Raw genomic sequence first — 16,521 nt, 5'->3', positions numbered from 1 at the left:
CCCTACGTGAATATTACTGAACATTTCTGGGCATATTTTGGAATCCAAACTTCGCTCCTGATTTCCACCTCCATCCGGACTTTCGGAATTAGAGACCGCTCTGCAGAAGGAATGGCTTAATATTCCTTTAAATATTGTCCATGACCTTTATGCATCTATCCCACGTCGCTTTCAATCTGTACTTCAGTCAAAGGGTGATCCAACCCTCTATTAATAAAGATTTTCCATTATTCCACAGATGTTCGTATTATTTTGTCTTCCGTCTGTATATATACATATATAGCTCAAACTATTTTTGCGTCTTTAAAAAATATATGCTTTCATCCTGAAATATGTCTGAGAAATTAAGGTAATATAATAAAAATCCATAAATTCATGTCTAAGGTACCAGGATCATTTTGGGATTAAAATCAAGAAAATATCTCTTTCTCATGGCAGTTTCGGTTCACAGAGTTCATAACTTATGTTATGTAAGCGACAAAATTTCTCTACGCTTCTAGAGGGTTTAAATATTTGTGATATAATATATGATTAAAACTAAAGTATATTATTAATGTAAAACAAAAAAAAAAAAAAAAAAAAAAAAGAAAAAAAGAAAAAAAAAGAAGTAATAACATCAATAGTTGAAAAATAGCTGACAGTTTAAGGACACAGAGTAATAGAACGTATATCTCGTAATACTTGCACAGTCTTTGCTATATTCTTTACAATCTACGACTGACTGTCCAGTAAGAATGCTATATTTAAAAAAATATTTTAAATTTTGAGCGAAAAAGAGCAGGCACCTGGTATGTTCTACTGACCAGAGCAGCACTGTATAAAAACATTCGACTGAACATTCTGTAATTATTTGCATATTTCTAGCGAAATTCTGCACTTATACACACAGAGAACAGGAATATTAAAATCAGTAGTTGCCGTTTTAAAAATCGATTGACATTATTCGTTTTTAATTCTTCAAGATAGAGGATAGATTGCATAATTTAAATGATTCTGTAAGAGGATGGTCCTTGTTTTTATCTGAATTGTAAGTAGCCACACTGCATTAACAATTCTTACTTCAACTAAACAAATTGCTTGGAGTTCATCTTACACCTTTGTTCATTTTGGCAGTGATTTCGAAGAGGAATGGTTAGACCTCCGTAGCTGGTTCTGTCCGAAATTCCACATAATTTCTGCTAAATATTATTGCAATATGATTACCAGTTTGATTTGTAGTAGACAAAGTAGTGACATAGCATGCTTAGTGCCAGTTATTAAATGTTTCAAGTAGGACAGGATTTAAACAAGCTTATTCATTTGGTCTGGCTATCTGTGATTTCTGGCTGCTGGAATAACTTTAAAAAAAGGTTTAATTGGAAACTATTATAATTGTTAATGTTGCACATGTGAAATGTCAATCCTAAGTAAAGACTATGTTTACTTTGAATAGCCTATGCAAAAGATGCAATTTGTGTATGCTTTGAAATACAGTAGTTACAGAAGCAGTATAGCCAGCTAATATAAGAAGTGTAATCAGGTACTTTTCTGCGTGTTATTATTATTTCTGTGCATATAATTCTTTTAAATGTCGCGGAGCAGGTGCTGTTCACAACATTTCAAATGTTTAATGAATTTGATGTAGCTTTCAAGGCAACTGCCTAGCTTATGGCTCTTTTTATGATACTGCACTTCAAAGAGACATAATGTTTGAGGAATTTATTTGACTCTGCTCAGCAAGTATATGAACATGAGTGCAAGGTATGAATGCATTCATGTTCAAATAGAAGCCGCGGGCGACATTCGAACAAACCTAACGCGCTTTAAACTTTTGATGTTATATATGTTATATTTTATATGTTATATACAGTTGTATTTCAATGAGATATTTATTCAGCATTGATCCAAAAACTCATGATGATGCTGAATATGTTAATTTACATAATTCAGTACTAGAATATTGTCATGTCGCGAATTTTAATTATTAACATGTGTTTTAAGTTATCACTATTCTATTTTTTTGTTTGTACTCATGTATATTTTAATCTAGAAAAAAGTATTCTTAAGTTGTTAAGGCTTTATTTAACTCATTATTCTTGAGTAGAAAGTGTAGCAAAGGCGAAAGATGGTTACGAGGACACATCTGGTTTATTGGTTTATGGCCTTTTTACTAACAATGGAGGCAGTAGGGTGTTGTGTTGTCGCCTTTTACTAATGGAGTTTGAAACGAAAATCTTCTTGCTTTTGCTTTGTTATAGTTGTAATTTTGCTTACTTGAAAACAGTGGTGGTGTACTAAGCTTAGTTAATTGGATTCTCGTAAAGCTCAGTTTCCGCTTGTTAGTTGGGGGTCTACTTTAGTTCCCACGTTGTGTGCACAGATTTTTTTGGACTGCATTGCCAGATTTTCTGCTGTTTGATTCGTCGTGGGGGTGGAATTTGTTCTCAGCCTAAATAAAGTAAAATTCTGGAACTGGTAAGATTTTAATTTTATGATTTTTTGTTGGCCTATGAACTTACAGAGGCGGAGAAACCGAGATTTCCTGGGAGGCTAGCACCAGACTAGAGTTCATTCGGATTCTGATTTTTGAAGAAGAAGGGAAAAAAAGAAAGGAGTGGGGGCTTGACACTTTCGGGTCTTGCTCTTGCGAACAGCCTGTACCAGTGGGCTCCGGTTATGGTTTTTCCTTTGGAGTCTGATATGGAGTGATTTTGAGCAGCAGCGATGTGAAGTTAGATATGAGATCGAGTAGTGTTTGCCCTGCTGCCGGCTATCCATGCTGCGGGCTGCCTGAGCAAGAGGGTCTGAGCTGCGCTTTCTTTTCTCAGAAGAGGCATTTTTTCTGCGAGATGATTAAAAGTTTTGTGCGCAATGTAAAGAACAATTTCCTGCGATATATCTGGAGAAATGTGTTCGAGCTGAAAAGAACATTTTATTGCGAGCTGATTACTAATTTAGTGCGAGATGTAAAGAGCAATTTACTACAGATTTTCCTTCTTCATCCGAATCTCCAGATGATCCCTCCGAAACCGAAAATTTGACGTTCCCGAAGTGAATATGTCTGACACTTGGAAGTTTCAAACAGAAGTATGTCTCATTAGTATCCAAGACCTGAGGTTCCAGACACATAAACATTCCCAGGTAGAAGTATTTGTTATTACTATAGGGCACCTGTGGTTCCTGACACATAGACGTTCCACACAGAAATATGTTCCTGAAGAACGAACTTTTCCATGATCTGGCGGTTAGTTTTACAAAAAAAAAAAAAAAAAAAAAAAAAAAACTCACGAACTTTTCCCTGATTTGGCGGTTAGTTTTACATAAGGGACTTCATCCCGTCTCCAGATATTCTTGTATAAAATGGACTTCAGCGCGAGAGTGTTAGTTAAACTGTAATCATAGTGTTGGCTCAAGGAAATAGACTTTCTCCGTAATTAGGAAAACTGGACACTCCTCCCAAAGTATTTCGAAGAATATGTGAGTGAAATAAATTTTTAAGTTTATTTTCTCTCTCTTATAAAGTATTCCCGAATACCATAATAGAACAGTTAATAAAGATTTATCTACCTGTTTATATTGCTATTACTTATGTAAATTAGATATTACAGTTAGTAAAATTGAGAAATGATTATTATTTCAAGTGATGGCTAGTTTTGGGATGTTTTAAATTTGTTTCACCTACTGAGTGAGTGAGTCAGAAAATGTTAGTTTCCAATTAATGAGAACCGTTTATTTGGAGAATTAAAATATGTTACACCTTCTTAATTCGTAAAAAAAAATGTTAATTATTAATTAAATGTTTTAATTATTGTAAGCTGAAATTTTGTGTGACAGATGAGATATTTTCATAGCAAAAATATGTGGTATTGATCAGTTACCGAAGTATTTACTAGTAATATTATTATATTCAAGAATTTAATAAATGTGTTTGATTCAGAATTTTAATTGCACTTGTTTATTTTGTGAGTTAATTTACTGTAGTCTGTCATGTCCCTCCATTTGTTTGAGCCGAGAGGCTTTTTAAGAAACATGGAGCTTTAATTGAATTTGGAGTTATTGTTTTTCCTTTTACTTAGCCTACTCACAACGCGAACCTAAAATTTAACTTGTACTACCACTATACGACTGACTATACGATTGTTTATAAGAATGTTCTTATGATATATAAATGATGTTATGATAATTATATTATTTTTAAAATACTAATTTTCAGATATTTAACAATATTAAAATCTGAATAGACGATGAATTTATGTCAGCCGCCGTGAAAGGTTTCCTGTTTCTTTTTTAATCTGTCATTATTTGACTTTACGATAATTAAAAGTTATTCAATTGTACACAGAATATTTCCATACGTGAAAAATTCGATAAAAAATAACAGAAATTGATACGATTCGTATAAAATTTCGTAATTGAAGAAATGATTAACATTCATTCTGTGAGTATTTATTAAATCTAACATTAAAAATAAGAAAGATAAAACTGGCAGCTTATACTTACCGGCATATTTCATAAAACTGAACTGGCCCACCAGCGGCCGAGCGGTAAAGACGCTGAATGCTGGTAGTTCAGTCCGAGGCTCGAACCCCGCGAACGGGCTGGCTGCAGGGCGTTTTCGTGGTTTCCCTATGTGTAACGTGTATACGAGCCAGTTCCCTTAGAAAGTCCTCCACGAAGGCATCCCTGCCTTTAGGCAGATAGCCCTCATGTGCTTTGCTATAAATTAATAATCCAATCCATAAAACAGAAATTAGAAGAATTCTTCAAGAGATACATTTTAATATGCATGTTGATATTTTGAGTTATTTTAAAAGAAATGACATTATTTCTTAACAATGTAAAACTATAATCACTGAATTTTTTATAACTTTCCAATTCGAATGCAAATTAAAATCTCTTTTGGTAGCCTGACTATTGAGGCAAAAATTGGCAGCATGTGCTTATTTGTGTGGGGGTATGCTGCTCAAGAAGAATCGGACGAAAAATACTGGCCGTTTTAATAATAACTTGATTTTTACATTCGTGGTGTTCGCTTGTTTTGTATAAAATACTCGCCAGAAAATAAAACATTTCCGAAACCTTATTTAAATTTTTAGACATATACACATATATATACTCAATTATATATTTCAATTTGCGACTTTCTGTCCTCCGCGCTTATAATAATTTCTTTTTTTATTTTTTTCAGTTCCTCCTGCAACTCCTATCATTAAAGACAGCAACGGCGAAATACTGTCAGGAATAGTTGGTCCCTACAACGAAGGAGACAGTCTTCATTTGATTTGTGAAACAGAAGGAGGTATGCATTCTATAAGTCTGAGTAATTTTATTAAGAATAATATTAATGGATAAGTAGGCATCTGTTTGCTGTTAGTACATTTAGTCAGACTGTTATATCATAAGTTCGAGTTTAACATTAATACTGCTATGCTACATGAAATTTTATTTCAAGAAGGTTAGAAGGATTAAGTAATGTAACAAGTATTGGAAACTTTGCACACTTATATACTTTGTGATATAATATAATTACGATTTTATTGCTGCAGAGGTATTTAAAATTATTCAGGACTTAGCTGAAATAATTTTTAGTGCGAAAGATAGTTATAATCCCGATTGAAAGAAAAATCATTTATAGCATTCTTGATACACAATTTACTAACTGCGTTAGAAACACAATTTTTTCAGCTGCTTTATAAGTATAAAATATGTCTTCATAACATACTGTTTTAATTGTAATATTAACAACATTCTTTAAGTTTTTCAGAGATTTCCAGTTGACTTTTCTGTTTTATTGATATACTTTTATTTGTAAAATTTAATTCGTATAATTTTATTTTTAGAATCCTAGGCTTTTATTTTTAGAACGTGTTGCTGAAACAAAAAATAAAATTTTAAGCTTATGATTCAATGGATAAAGCTTTAAATGGTATAGATAAAATGATATGAATAAAGCTTTAAAATAGTATAATATTTTAAGGTAGATTATTATTAAAACACATATTAAAAATCATTGTTATTGAAAAGCGTTAGAGGGTTTTTTTTTCAATGAAAACATAAAAAACAAACTTTGACGTTTACATTCACTCTGTTTTGGATTTAATATTATCATACATTTTTAAAACTCATCTTTTTCTTATCAGAAAGTCAATCTTCTATATCTTCGAATAGAAGTGGAGGGTTTCCTTCTCTAAGGACCTAAGGTGCAGGTTTTCCTTCTCTAAGGACAAGATGGATCTCAGAATTCGAATGAGATTTTTGCATCCCAGTTTATTCCTTTCTGGAATTTTTTACTCTTTGCACATGCATTGCAAAGATTCGCTTAACGCCTATAATCCGCTTCCAGTCAACAAACTATTTGAGGATTATTTGAGATAGAAATACGGATCCTGCAGCTGAGTGACAATAAATCCGTAGACGCGGTTCGAAAAAATAAGGATAAGATGCCTTCAAAATTAGCAAAATTGTTACTAGCAGTCTGGAAGATAATGTGAATAACAATAACGCATTAAAGCAAAGCCAGAGAGGATTAATGTAATGCAGCATTAAGAAAAAATATGCTACTTCAGAAACATTGGTGATGAATCAAAAAGCATGTTTTGAGTTAACGACTGAGGTACAGATTTTGAGGCCCCTCCAAGGACTATCGATTAATATGCAGATAATAACGATACAGTAAACTGAATTGGATTTTATTGGAGGAGTTAAATTCTCTGACCGCCAGGCTATATATATATATATATATATATATAGATAGATAGATAGATAGATAGATAGATAGATATATGTATATATATATATGTATATATATTTCATAATTACAAAAAATACATTTTTTCTTCATTAATTTTTTGAACTAGAGTTTTCTTGTTTGAAGTATTTTAATTTTAACATTTATTAAATTCTTTTTATATATTTATAGGATTTATTTTGAAATTTATTACTTATGAATTTCAATCTTTGGTCTTTGTGTAAAATTCGTTCTGAATATTTTACTATGTCTTTATTACTCTGCAGCAATTGCGCAAGTAGTAGAATAACTCGATTTCGCACTAAGTGAATTTAAGATCATACAACATATATAATGCAGTATATATGCGTATATGTATATATAGTATATATGTGTGTGTGTGTATATGTATATGTATGGTTTAGAACAGCGGCTCTCAACCTTTTGATTAACACGTAACCATCTAAACGAAAGCTGAAAGCTTTTAGTCCCACTACTACAAAGTACTACTACCACCACCACTCTTGAAAAAAGCTCAGATCGCATAAATTTAATAGCGTTTTAGAAAAAACTGAATCAGTATGTTGGAGCTTTAAATTTTGAATTCATTAGTTAAAAATACTTTGCCTCTTTGCGTACCACCTATTTTTTCTTGTGTACCACAAGTTGAGAACCCCTGGTCTAGAATATTTTTGTGATGTCTGTACGAACGCATATTTATTTATGTTCACTTATGTCTAAGAAATACATAAATCCAGGCAAACCGTATCAGAAACATTTTGGCATTAAAGTCAAGGAAATACCTCTTTCTCATGGCAGGTTTGGGAAATTTGGGGTTTGTAACAAACCGTTGGCTGATCAGAAGGTTAAAATAACGAGAATCAGTTTAATATTGAGAATTTGGTAGATCTAGTTTTGCAGGTTTCAACTTAGGAATTCATGTTCAGCTGCGGAAGTGCAAATGGCGAAAGAGAAGCCAATTACAAGATCAGGCGATAAGAAAAGCAAAATATTTAAGCTAATCTATTTAAACTCTTTACGCTATTTAAGCCATTTAAGCTATTTAAGCCATCTACAAGACAAGCTATTTAAGCCATCTACTGAAAAAATAAAATAATTTCCTTAAAAGCTGAGGGTAAGGATAGATTGGAATTGGGTTCGTTAACTAGAACTGAAAGTTTTTATGAACGTAAAATATCTCTAGAAAATCTAACGAAAGATGTTTTCTGAATAATTGTATTTGCAGAAAAGTAGAAAATATCATTTTCTGACCAACATCGCTGGGCAACAGTTGATTTATGTGTTTCTTTTTCCTAGCATATGCCTCATGTTTCTTAGCGGGAAATTTTAAGTTTGATTAATGTAACTTAAACCGGGAAATTTAATGTCAGTTTAACTAATGCAAATTAAACCACATTGCAAGAATACTTCAGCAGTTCATATCCGAAATGGAATCCTTAAGTATGGAACTGCGAATTTAATTGCCAAAAGAGGAAACGACCCGAAAGTTGAGTTTCTGTAAAACACGTGCAGTTTCGTAACTAATCGACGGAAAGAAGGGAAGGACAGCAGATATCTAAGAATCTCGGAAAACGAGGGGTGCTTTAGAAGTGTTAAGAAGAGAATCTCTCTCTTGCCCAGTACTGTTGGTCAGAAAACTCTACATCTGCAGCCAAAATTATTGAAAAATATCTTTCGTTACAAATTAATTTTTCTAGAGGCTTTTCATATTCAAAAAAATCATTCAGTTATACTTAATGTTCCCAATTCTAATCCATCTCTATCTTCAGCTTTTAAAAAAATTGTTTCACAGTTGTTTTCATTCTTCATCAATTGATTCCACCCGTAGCTTTACATCCTTCCTCTCATTCTTATTGCGTTACCTTGTAGAGACATTAAGTACTTTTTCAAAATTCTGGGTGCGGAGAATCATCATCCACAACCCTTTTTAGTTCGGGCGCCACTGTAGAGACATTAGGTATTTTTTGGGGGGGCAAAGAGATGAAAAATTATGCAACCGCCTTCGCCGGGAATCGAACCATGGACCTCTGGAATACCGTCCCAGCGTGCTACCGTTACACCACGAAGGCACGCTAGGGAATTGGAAGAAATACCTTATAACCTCCCCTTATTACTGTCTTCTCTTTTGTCCTTCGCCCTTCTACAGATGAGCCATAAGGTTTTATGTTTCTGAATATTATGCTGATTCTTTTTGTTTTAGCTTCTCCAATAATCGTTATTCGATGTGATATTTTAATTCAAAATTTGAACTAAAAAATATTTTTAACTATTTAAAGGCACATGTGAGCTACCTACTTAAGATGAAGGACACCTTCATGAAAGGTTTTCTGAGGGAAACTAAGCCCATTCACGTTACATAAAAATAAAATTATACGATTTAGCAAAATAAATTTATATTACGGAGTGATTATTGAATTATTATCAGAATGAAGTGTTGAATAACATATCTCTTAATCAGGCGATGTCATTACTATGGATTAATGAGATTACACAAAAAATGAATAATTGCTTAGCTGTTTAATATTTTTGTATTTGTTCTACTAACACATCATCTGTGAAAATCGTCTGCGAGACTATCTGCGCAGTCGCAAAATTGTTACCATGGTTACCAGTTTTTCCTTTACCGTTGTTATTGTTAAAATTGAATAGAAAAATGCCTGTTCTAAAAGAATGAAGTTGTGTTTAATTGTATATTCGGACTACATTTTTTCACACATTGGTGCATCGGTCGGGAACCGAAGCCGGGACGCCCGCGTGGTAGGCGAGCATTCTACCACTGAACCACCAATCAATATCGGAAAAATGTAGTCCGAATAAACAACTAAACACAACTTCAGTCTTTTAGAACAACCATTTTCTATTTATTTTTAACAATAACGACTGTAAAGGAAAAACTGGTAACCATGGTAACACTTTGCGACTGCGCAGATAGTCTCTCAGACGATTTTCACAGGCGATGTGTTAGCGTCGCAAAACAAATACAAAAATATTAAACACACCCCACCTGTACTCTGTTAAGAGTACATTAATAATTAACAAGAGATCAAATACAATACAAATTAATAAGTATAACACAAATACAATTATCATAATACAAATAGTACTACTTGAGCATACACTGTACTTAATGACATTTGTTATGCATTAGACAATATTAAAGGAGAAATATCAGGTTATTTCAAGTGGATAAATTAATTGGATTGGTCTTTTATATTGTCCCTTGTCAGTTCGAATAACACATGAACGTACGTATCCGTCACGACCAGTAAAAACCTCTTCGACAATACTCAGTGGCCAGAGAAATTTTGATTTAGCAGCCCCCTCAAGCAAAACTACATCTCCTCTTTTAAGATCCTTTCCTGGTGATGGATTTACAAAATTATGTGCATTTCTCAATTGCATCAAATAATTATCTTTCCATTTCACCTATAGTTGACGTAAAAGTTTAGTCTTATTTTCGACGAGTCAAAGTTTGCTTTGTAGAAGGTTGACTGCCGAAAATTTCAACAAAATGTATAGGATAGCTAACATTCTCTGACCAGGAAACAAAACATGGGCCGGAGTAAGAGGTTTGGGTTCAATTAATTCATTGCTTACGTAAGTAAGGGGTCTATGATTTAAAAAAAATTCGATTTCGGCTGGAATGGTCGTCATTTTCTCGAAGCTGACTAGCCTTTCCAAGGACTTTCCTTAAAGGGTCTTTTATGCTTCTCATAAGTCTCTCATAGAACCCACCCCACCATGGAGCATGAGGGACAATAAACTGACACGTTACAATCGATATGAAGTGCTCTAGTAACTGCACTCGTGAATAAGGCTATGTATGATCTTTATAGAGTGTCTTTTCTGGAACGAAGAAAGACTGGACCTGTAAAGTCAACTCCAGATACATTAAATGGAGGATTTTCCAGTACTCGATCTTTTGGCAACTGAGCTGTTATCTGTTTAGCAGGTTTTACAGCTGCAAATGAGACATTAGCTACTAAATCCATTTTTATATCTTATTTTCTTTATTTGATATCTTAGAGCTGAAGATTTATATGCTGTTTGTATTCAAATTTCCTTTGTGAGATTTAAATACATTTATTAATTCCTTGAACTAAATTAAGAAAATATCCAGTTTTGGTTTACTTCAATTAGACATATCACATGTGATTTAAATCGGAAATCGAAACCTGTAATTAATATATTTCATAACTTTCAAATCAGTGAATTTGAAAAACATAAACGTTTCATCTGATTCATTGCCCAAAGTCCCTTTACGTTCCTCTAATACATTTGAGATGAAAATAAATGAAAACCGTTTCATGTCTGTGAATTCACATGTTGAGAACGAATCCAATGTTAAAGAAAGGTCTAATGAGTTTTGCTTGAAGATGAATGTCGCAAGAGTACTGAAGGTAGTAATAATCTGTACATTAAATTCTGATTTTTTCCCAGTTTTGGTGAATTTTGGAAATCTGAAGATTTAAAAAAACATTGACTCAAATTTCTGATAGTCATATAAAAAAGTACCGTACATCAAAACGTAACTTTCGTTTTAGATTTCAGATTAGAAATATATTTCCACTTTAGTGAAACTTAATTTTTCTTTAGCTACATTCAAGAGATTCACCCTAAAGAAGTGATGCGTAGCTTGCTCTAAAACATTTGTAAATTCAATATTCAAATTGATTCAACTGTTGCCCTACAGGGTACAGTTGATTGTTGAGATTGGCAACTAGTCTGAATTTTAAGATGTTGTTTCAATATCCGCTTAGATTTGTTTCTCTTCGTGTGCCCTTCCTCTCTAATTGCGAATGCAGTATCGGTAGGCTTCCTACAATGAACCCCGAAAAACGAACGTTCTTACTGGCGAGATCGACTAATTCGGCTAATACTTCCAAGCAAGTGTCCGGTCATTGTTTAAAATTTTGTTGGAATTTTAATCAAGATGCTTTGACAAATATTATTATACATATATTATTGACAGACATATATTGTTATACTAAATACTATAATTAAAGCTATATTCCCATGACTGTTTACATTAGGAAAAATCCGCTTCTTAAATTCCTCACAGAAATGTCAAATATTTTCATGCAGTTTTCCAAACCATTTTTGAATGTTAAGTATCATTGCCAGCGAAAATGTCAGCAACGCGTACAAAAGACATCATTGAACTGTGTACACAAATTCATCAACAGTATAAATTTCACCAACACACAGACAGGGCCTTACCGAATTGTATAATACGATTATGGGATCACTGCTAGGGAATAGTGGGTTTTTGAAAAGGACTGGGTGGTGAAATTCTTCAGTTTGAGCAAGAGTGATCGTGATAGATCTTAATAATTTTTTTTTTTTTCAATTCGGTGTTATCCAGTATTTCTGAGCGCTTCTTGTGTGATTGAGCTCCAATTTAAAGGGAATAGATTACAAAATGCATAGATAAAATTATATGTGTTCAATAAAACTCAAAACAAAAGGGATCATAACATTTTACGAACTCTTATATGGCGGGCCAGGAAAAATATACTATGCACTGACAAATATTTTTAATGCAATAATTTATTACTCCTAAAGTCAGCTTTAAAGCATAGCCTGAGCAGTAAGAATGCTGCTTTCATCGCATAAATTTAGCCTGCTTTCCAATGGTTGTGGAATGTATCTCATTTTTTACTCGTTTTCAAAAAGAAGTAATGTTTAATACAGACACTTTGAACTTTTGCTTCCAGAAATCTTCAAAATCTCTCCAGCCTCCTTCGCAAACTCTTCTTACCAAGATCTACTATTTCCTAATACTCTAATGCTTCTTATGTTTAGAGAAACACTTTAGCTTCTGACTAATGCGTTTCGAAAGAGAGTTACACAACATTTGCTTGAAATGCATATTGAAATTAAACCAAACATCCCAGTATTTTCTCCAGTAAAAAGAGGATATGCCTCAGAGTGAAAAGATAATTTCTGGACTTGAATTTCACAAGTGAAAATATGTGCTTTGCAAATGGCGATTCTGGAATAAAGAGTTGCATATATACTCTTAAGCTGTTAATTCCTTTTGAAGTCTATGACATCTTCGGGAACTGCTGCAGTTGTGAAATAATATTATCGTAAGCTATTGTACGGATAGGCACGTTAATTATTCTTCCAGTGGGCTATTTAAAAATAAGATCAAATTAATATATATGAGTTTAATATGCATAGCGGGTAGGAATATATTTCCGCAAATAGCTAATATTATTGCGTAGTCGATTTGTCAATAACATCATTCAGCGCATAACTTATATACAAAGGAAGATTTTCTGAAATAAAAAAAATATTAATTTCTAAATATCTTTCTGAAAACTCTCACTTTTTCATACTTTCAGGTAAGCCATCTCCTTCGTTGGTGTGGTACAAAGGAAGAAAAATTATCGATGACAGTTATGAAATGATGTCTGCCCTTATAATACGCAATGAGCTCATCATTCCTAAGCTCCAGCGGAAAGATTTAATGGCGACATTTACTTGCCAAGCAACAAACAATGAAATTTCACCTCCTGTTCAAAGCTCAATAACTCTGGATATGAATTGTAAGTATCTTCAAGATTTCAGTCCATAGTCTCTCTCCTATAAGTGCTTGATTTTTAATGTAAAATTCCGTATAGTACATACAGAAGTGAAATTACAAGTGTACAAATACCAAACAGCGGAGTATAGAAGCTGTCTCATCATCATAATGACACACTGTTTACTGACTGAGATGTGAAGGATGGAAAATAGAATATAATAACGGTACTCATCACCTTAATCGATTTGTCTCTCGAAAACTTCAAATGCATTCAAGACTAAAGAATAATGACAGATACATTTCTGAAGAATGCGAAGCCGCACTTAGTAAATCAATGATCGATATTTAAATTAAAAAAGAAGTGCACGTCATAAATTTTTTAAACAATATAGTATTATGTTTAGTCTGTTTTAAGCGCACAGGTTTTCTTTCTTTCTGCAATGTATTAATATGAAGCATTCTACTTTATATCTCGTTCGAAAAAGGCTACTATTTGTTCATCAAAATAGACTCTCTTATATACCTAAATCCTTCGCTATAACATATTCTAACGAATGTAACATATTCTAACAAATTAAACTACTTTGTTATAAATACCAAGTTTTAAGCAGCTGCCTATTGATTAGCAAGAAGCGCTGTATCTTGTAAGTATTAATAACTTTTCCCAACATTAATAACTAATAACATTAGCAACTAATGTCATTCATTAACTTGAATAAATAAGCTGGATAATGAACAACATAACTTAAATAGCTTTGTTTTCCAATACACAGCTTACTTTAGACAAAAAATGTATTTTCGCAAAGCCGAGTTATTGCATAAAAATGTCAGAATGATTTGTGGTAAAAATGGGTCAGAACGATTTGCAGAGGAAAAAATATTTTAATTTTGTTCAAGAATCATTTTCATATAATAAAATGTTAGTGTGTTTACATTTTGTTAGTGTAGCTTACAGCTACAGCATACAGTTATACAACTTAATTTATTCTACAGGTGTCCTTGGTTTATTTTAATGTTTAAATGATTTAATTAGTGCCAAAATATCATAGCGTAATTTTTTTATAATCAGGTTCTCCAGATTTCGGGTAACTACTTTGCTACTCATGGAATTTTATAAGAATTAGATGTAGCTCACATTTATATTCTTTTGGCATATATTTTAAATGCAAGAACATGAAGGCCACTTGTTCCTGCATTTTACTGGATATATAATTTAGTTGCATTATTAATTAATTGAAAAAATATTGCAGTGTCTTTCATTTACCTGTTATACTTTGATCACAATAAAAGGGCATTTCTTTTACTGGCAAGTTACGCAAAAGTTCAATACAATACCTTTCCCTATGTAAATCACTGGCAGTTTTTTCGGGTTACCAAGTAATGATTTTATTTTAAATTTCTAAGTTCGAAATAATAAACATCCGCATTTCGAAGAGTAAAGCTTCTAAAAGTGTAAAATTCGAAGGATGTACTTTCCTGTTTTCCTTTTACATTCTATACTTGTACATGATACGAAAATGTGACTTTAAAAAGCTGCTGATTGTAGAATCTTTTGCATTGTTTATATCTGACTTATACTTTAACACTGTTAGAGGTTTCTCAGATATTTCATTTGTGTGATGCGTTTGATAATCCATAAAGAAAATGTGTCGAATTGTATTTTATTTTAATAAGCGAATAAAGTGAGAAAAATAAACATATCATATCCATACAATTTTACTCATAAATTCAAAATTAAACGTAAAATATTTTCAAGTTGTATTTTAATTATTCCGAAAGTCTTGACTCTTTTTTTAACTCCAACAAGAAAATGTTGCGAGTGAATCTATTTGGAATCCTGTTTTTGATTTTCAGTTTAATTTCTTGTTGTTTTCACACCTAATATCTCATATTTTTAAAATTTGTATTTGAATTTATTGACTGCTCTCGAAAGTAAAGGAAATTAATTTTAATTCACTAGTATATCTGTAAAGAATATCTCAGCCCTCTCCGTCCTATCATACTGTAAATTGACCTGGTACTCCCAACGAATAGTTGGAAAAGTCATGTTTTTAATTCCGGGAAGGGCCCAGGTATTTTCTCACATTTCTCGTTCCTAATAGTCTAAAAGGTTTTGCAGTGACATCTCAATGTGATGATAATTCGTCATCATCTAGATTTGTTCGACTGGGGTCTCGTGTGTTTGCCCTTTGATTGTTGAAGAATGTAAGGAATTATCGCATTCCTACGTGCTTGCAGCGGCCGAGCAGTAATGTCACTGAACACTGGTAGTTCGGTCGGAGGTTAGAATCCCGCGAACGGGCTGGCTGCATGGGTGTTTTCGTGGTTTTCTCCATGTGTAACGTGTATACGAGCCAGTTTTCCTTAAAAAGTCCTCCATGAAAGACATCCCTTCCTTAAGGAAGATAGCCCTCGAGTGCTTTGTCGTAATCTAAGAAACCAAACCAAACCAAACCTGCGTCCTTGCGTTCTCAAGGCGTAAGTAAGTTAATGCGCGTAGCTAGTAACTCGAAGAACCACGGTTTGAATCCCGATGAGTTGCGTTTTCCTTGAAAAATTCTAAATATATTTCCAAATATAATTCCTTTTCTTTGTCAATTTCTAATTTTCGCTTGATTATTTGCAATGAATTTAGAGGATTCACGATAAATTTTAAATTAACATAGGGTGTTTGAGATGGAATAGTTATAATCTTATGTTCTACGCTTTGCTGTGGCGGAGATGTAATAATATTATTGTGCTTTATTTGAGTTTCCCCCATGTGAGCGTTTTGCTTCCAAACTTTGAAGACTAAGCTTTCATTCCTTTAAAACGCCCACTTAATAATAGTACTTCTGATAGAAATCGTGAGATAGATAACTGCTTCCCAACTTTCTTCTTCGCCCTTGACTTGAATTCTGTGAATGGTATAAAAAGGGACATCAAAGAATGCTGTAAAGAAATGGTATTACTGACCATTTTTATTATTTTTGGAATCAAGAGGTGCTTTAAGTTTAGCATTCATACGGATGAAGAGAAAGATGGCATAGAATAGCATTTAGTTGCAGAGGTTGAAGGAAGAGCCAAAATGAAACTTTTGTGCTGGAAGTTAGATCAATAATGTAAATGCAAGTCTTAAAAAGCAAATCAACTAAAGAACATAAACTGTCTATACTATTAAATTGTCGTTTATGTCTGTTTGTTTGTTGGTGAAATCATCTTCTCCGGAACGGCCGGGAGTTTAGTTTCGAGATAGGTACATTCGGATTGCAAAAATTCGTGG

At 33.0% G+C, this 16,521-nt stretch overlaps 1 protein-coding gene across 2 annotated transcripts in view; it reads left to right on the top strand.

Annotated features, from left to right (window-relative positions):
* LOC118191885 (kin of IRRE-like protein 3) overlaps window positions 1-16,521 on the top strand; it is a 769,953-nt gene that overhangs the window by 594,104 nt on the left and 159,328 nt on the right. For both annotated transcript variants that reach the window (XM_085824875.1, XM_085824874.1), the window contains exons 3-4: window positions 5,168-5,278; window positions 13,078-13,281. In XM_085824875.1, coding sequence (XP_085681001.1) covers window positions 5,168-5,278; window positions 13,078-13,281 — 315 coding nt within the window. The remainder of the gene's footprint in view (window positions 1-5,167; window positions 5,279-13,077; window positions 13,282-16,521) is intronic.

Source organism: Stegodyphus dumicola, chromosome 10 (genome assembly GCF_044657685.1).
Source record: "Stegodyphus dumicola isolate Sdum_Otavi_A_Nest chromosome 10, ASM4465768v1".
Lineage (NCBI taxonomy): Eukaryota > Metazoa > Arthropoda > Arachnida > Araneae > Eresidae > Stegodyphus > Stegodyphus dumicola.
This window is presented reverse-complemented; position numbering and strand designations above follow the sequence as displayed.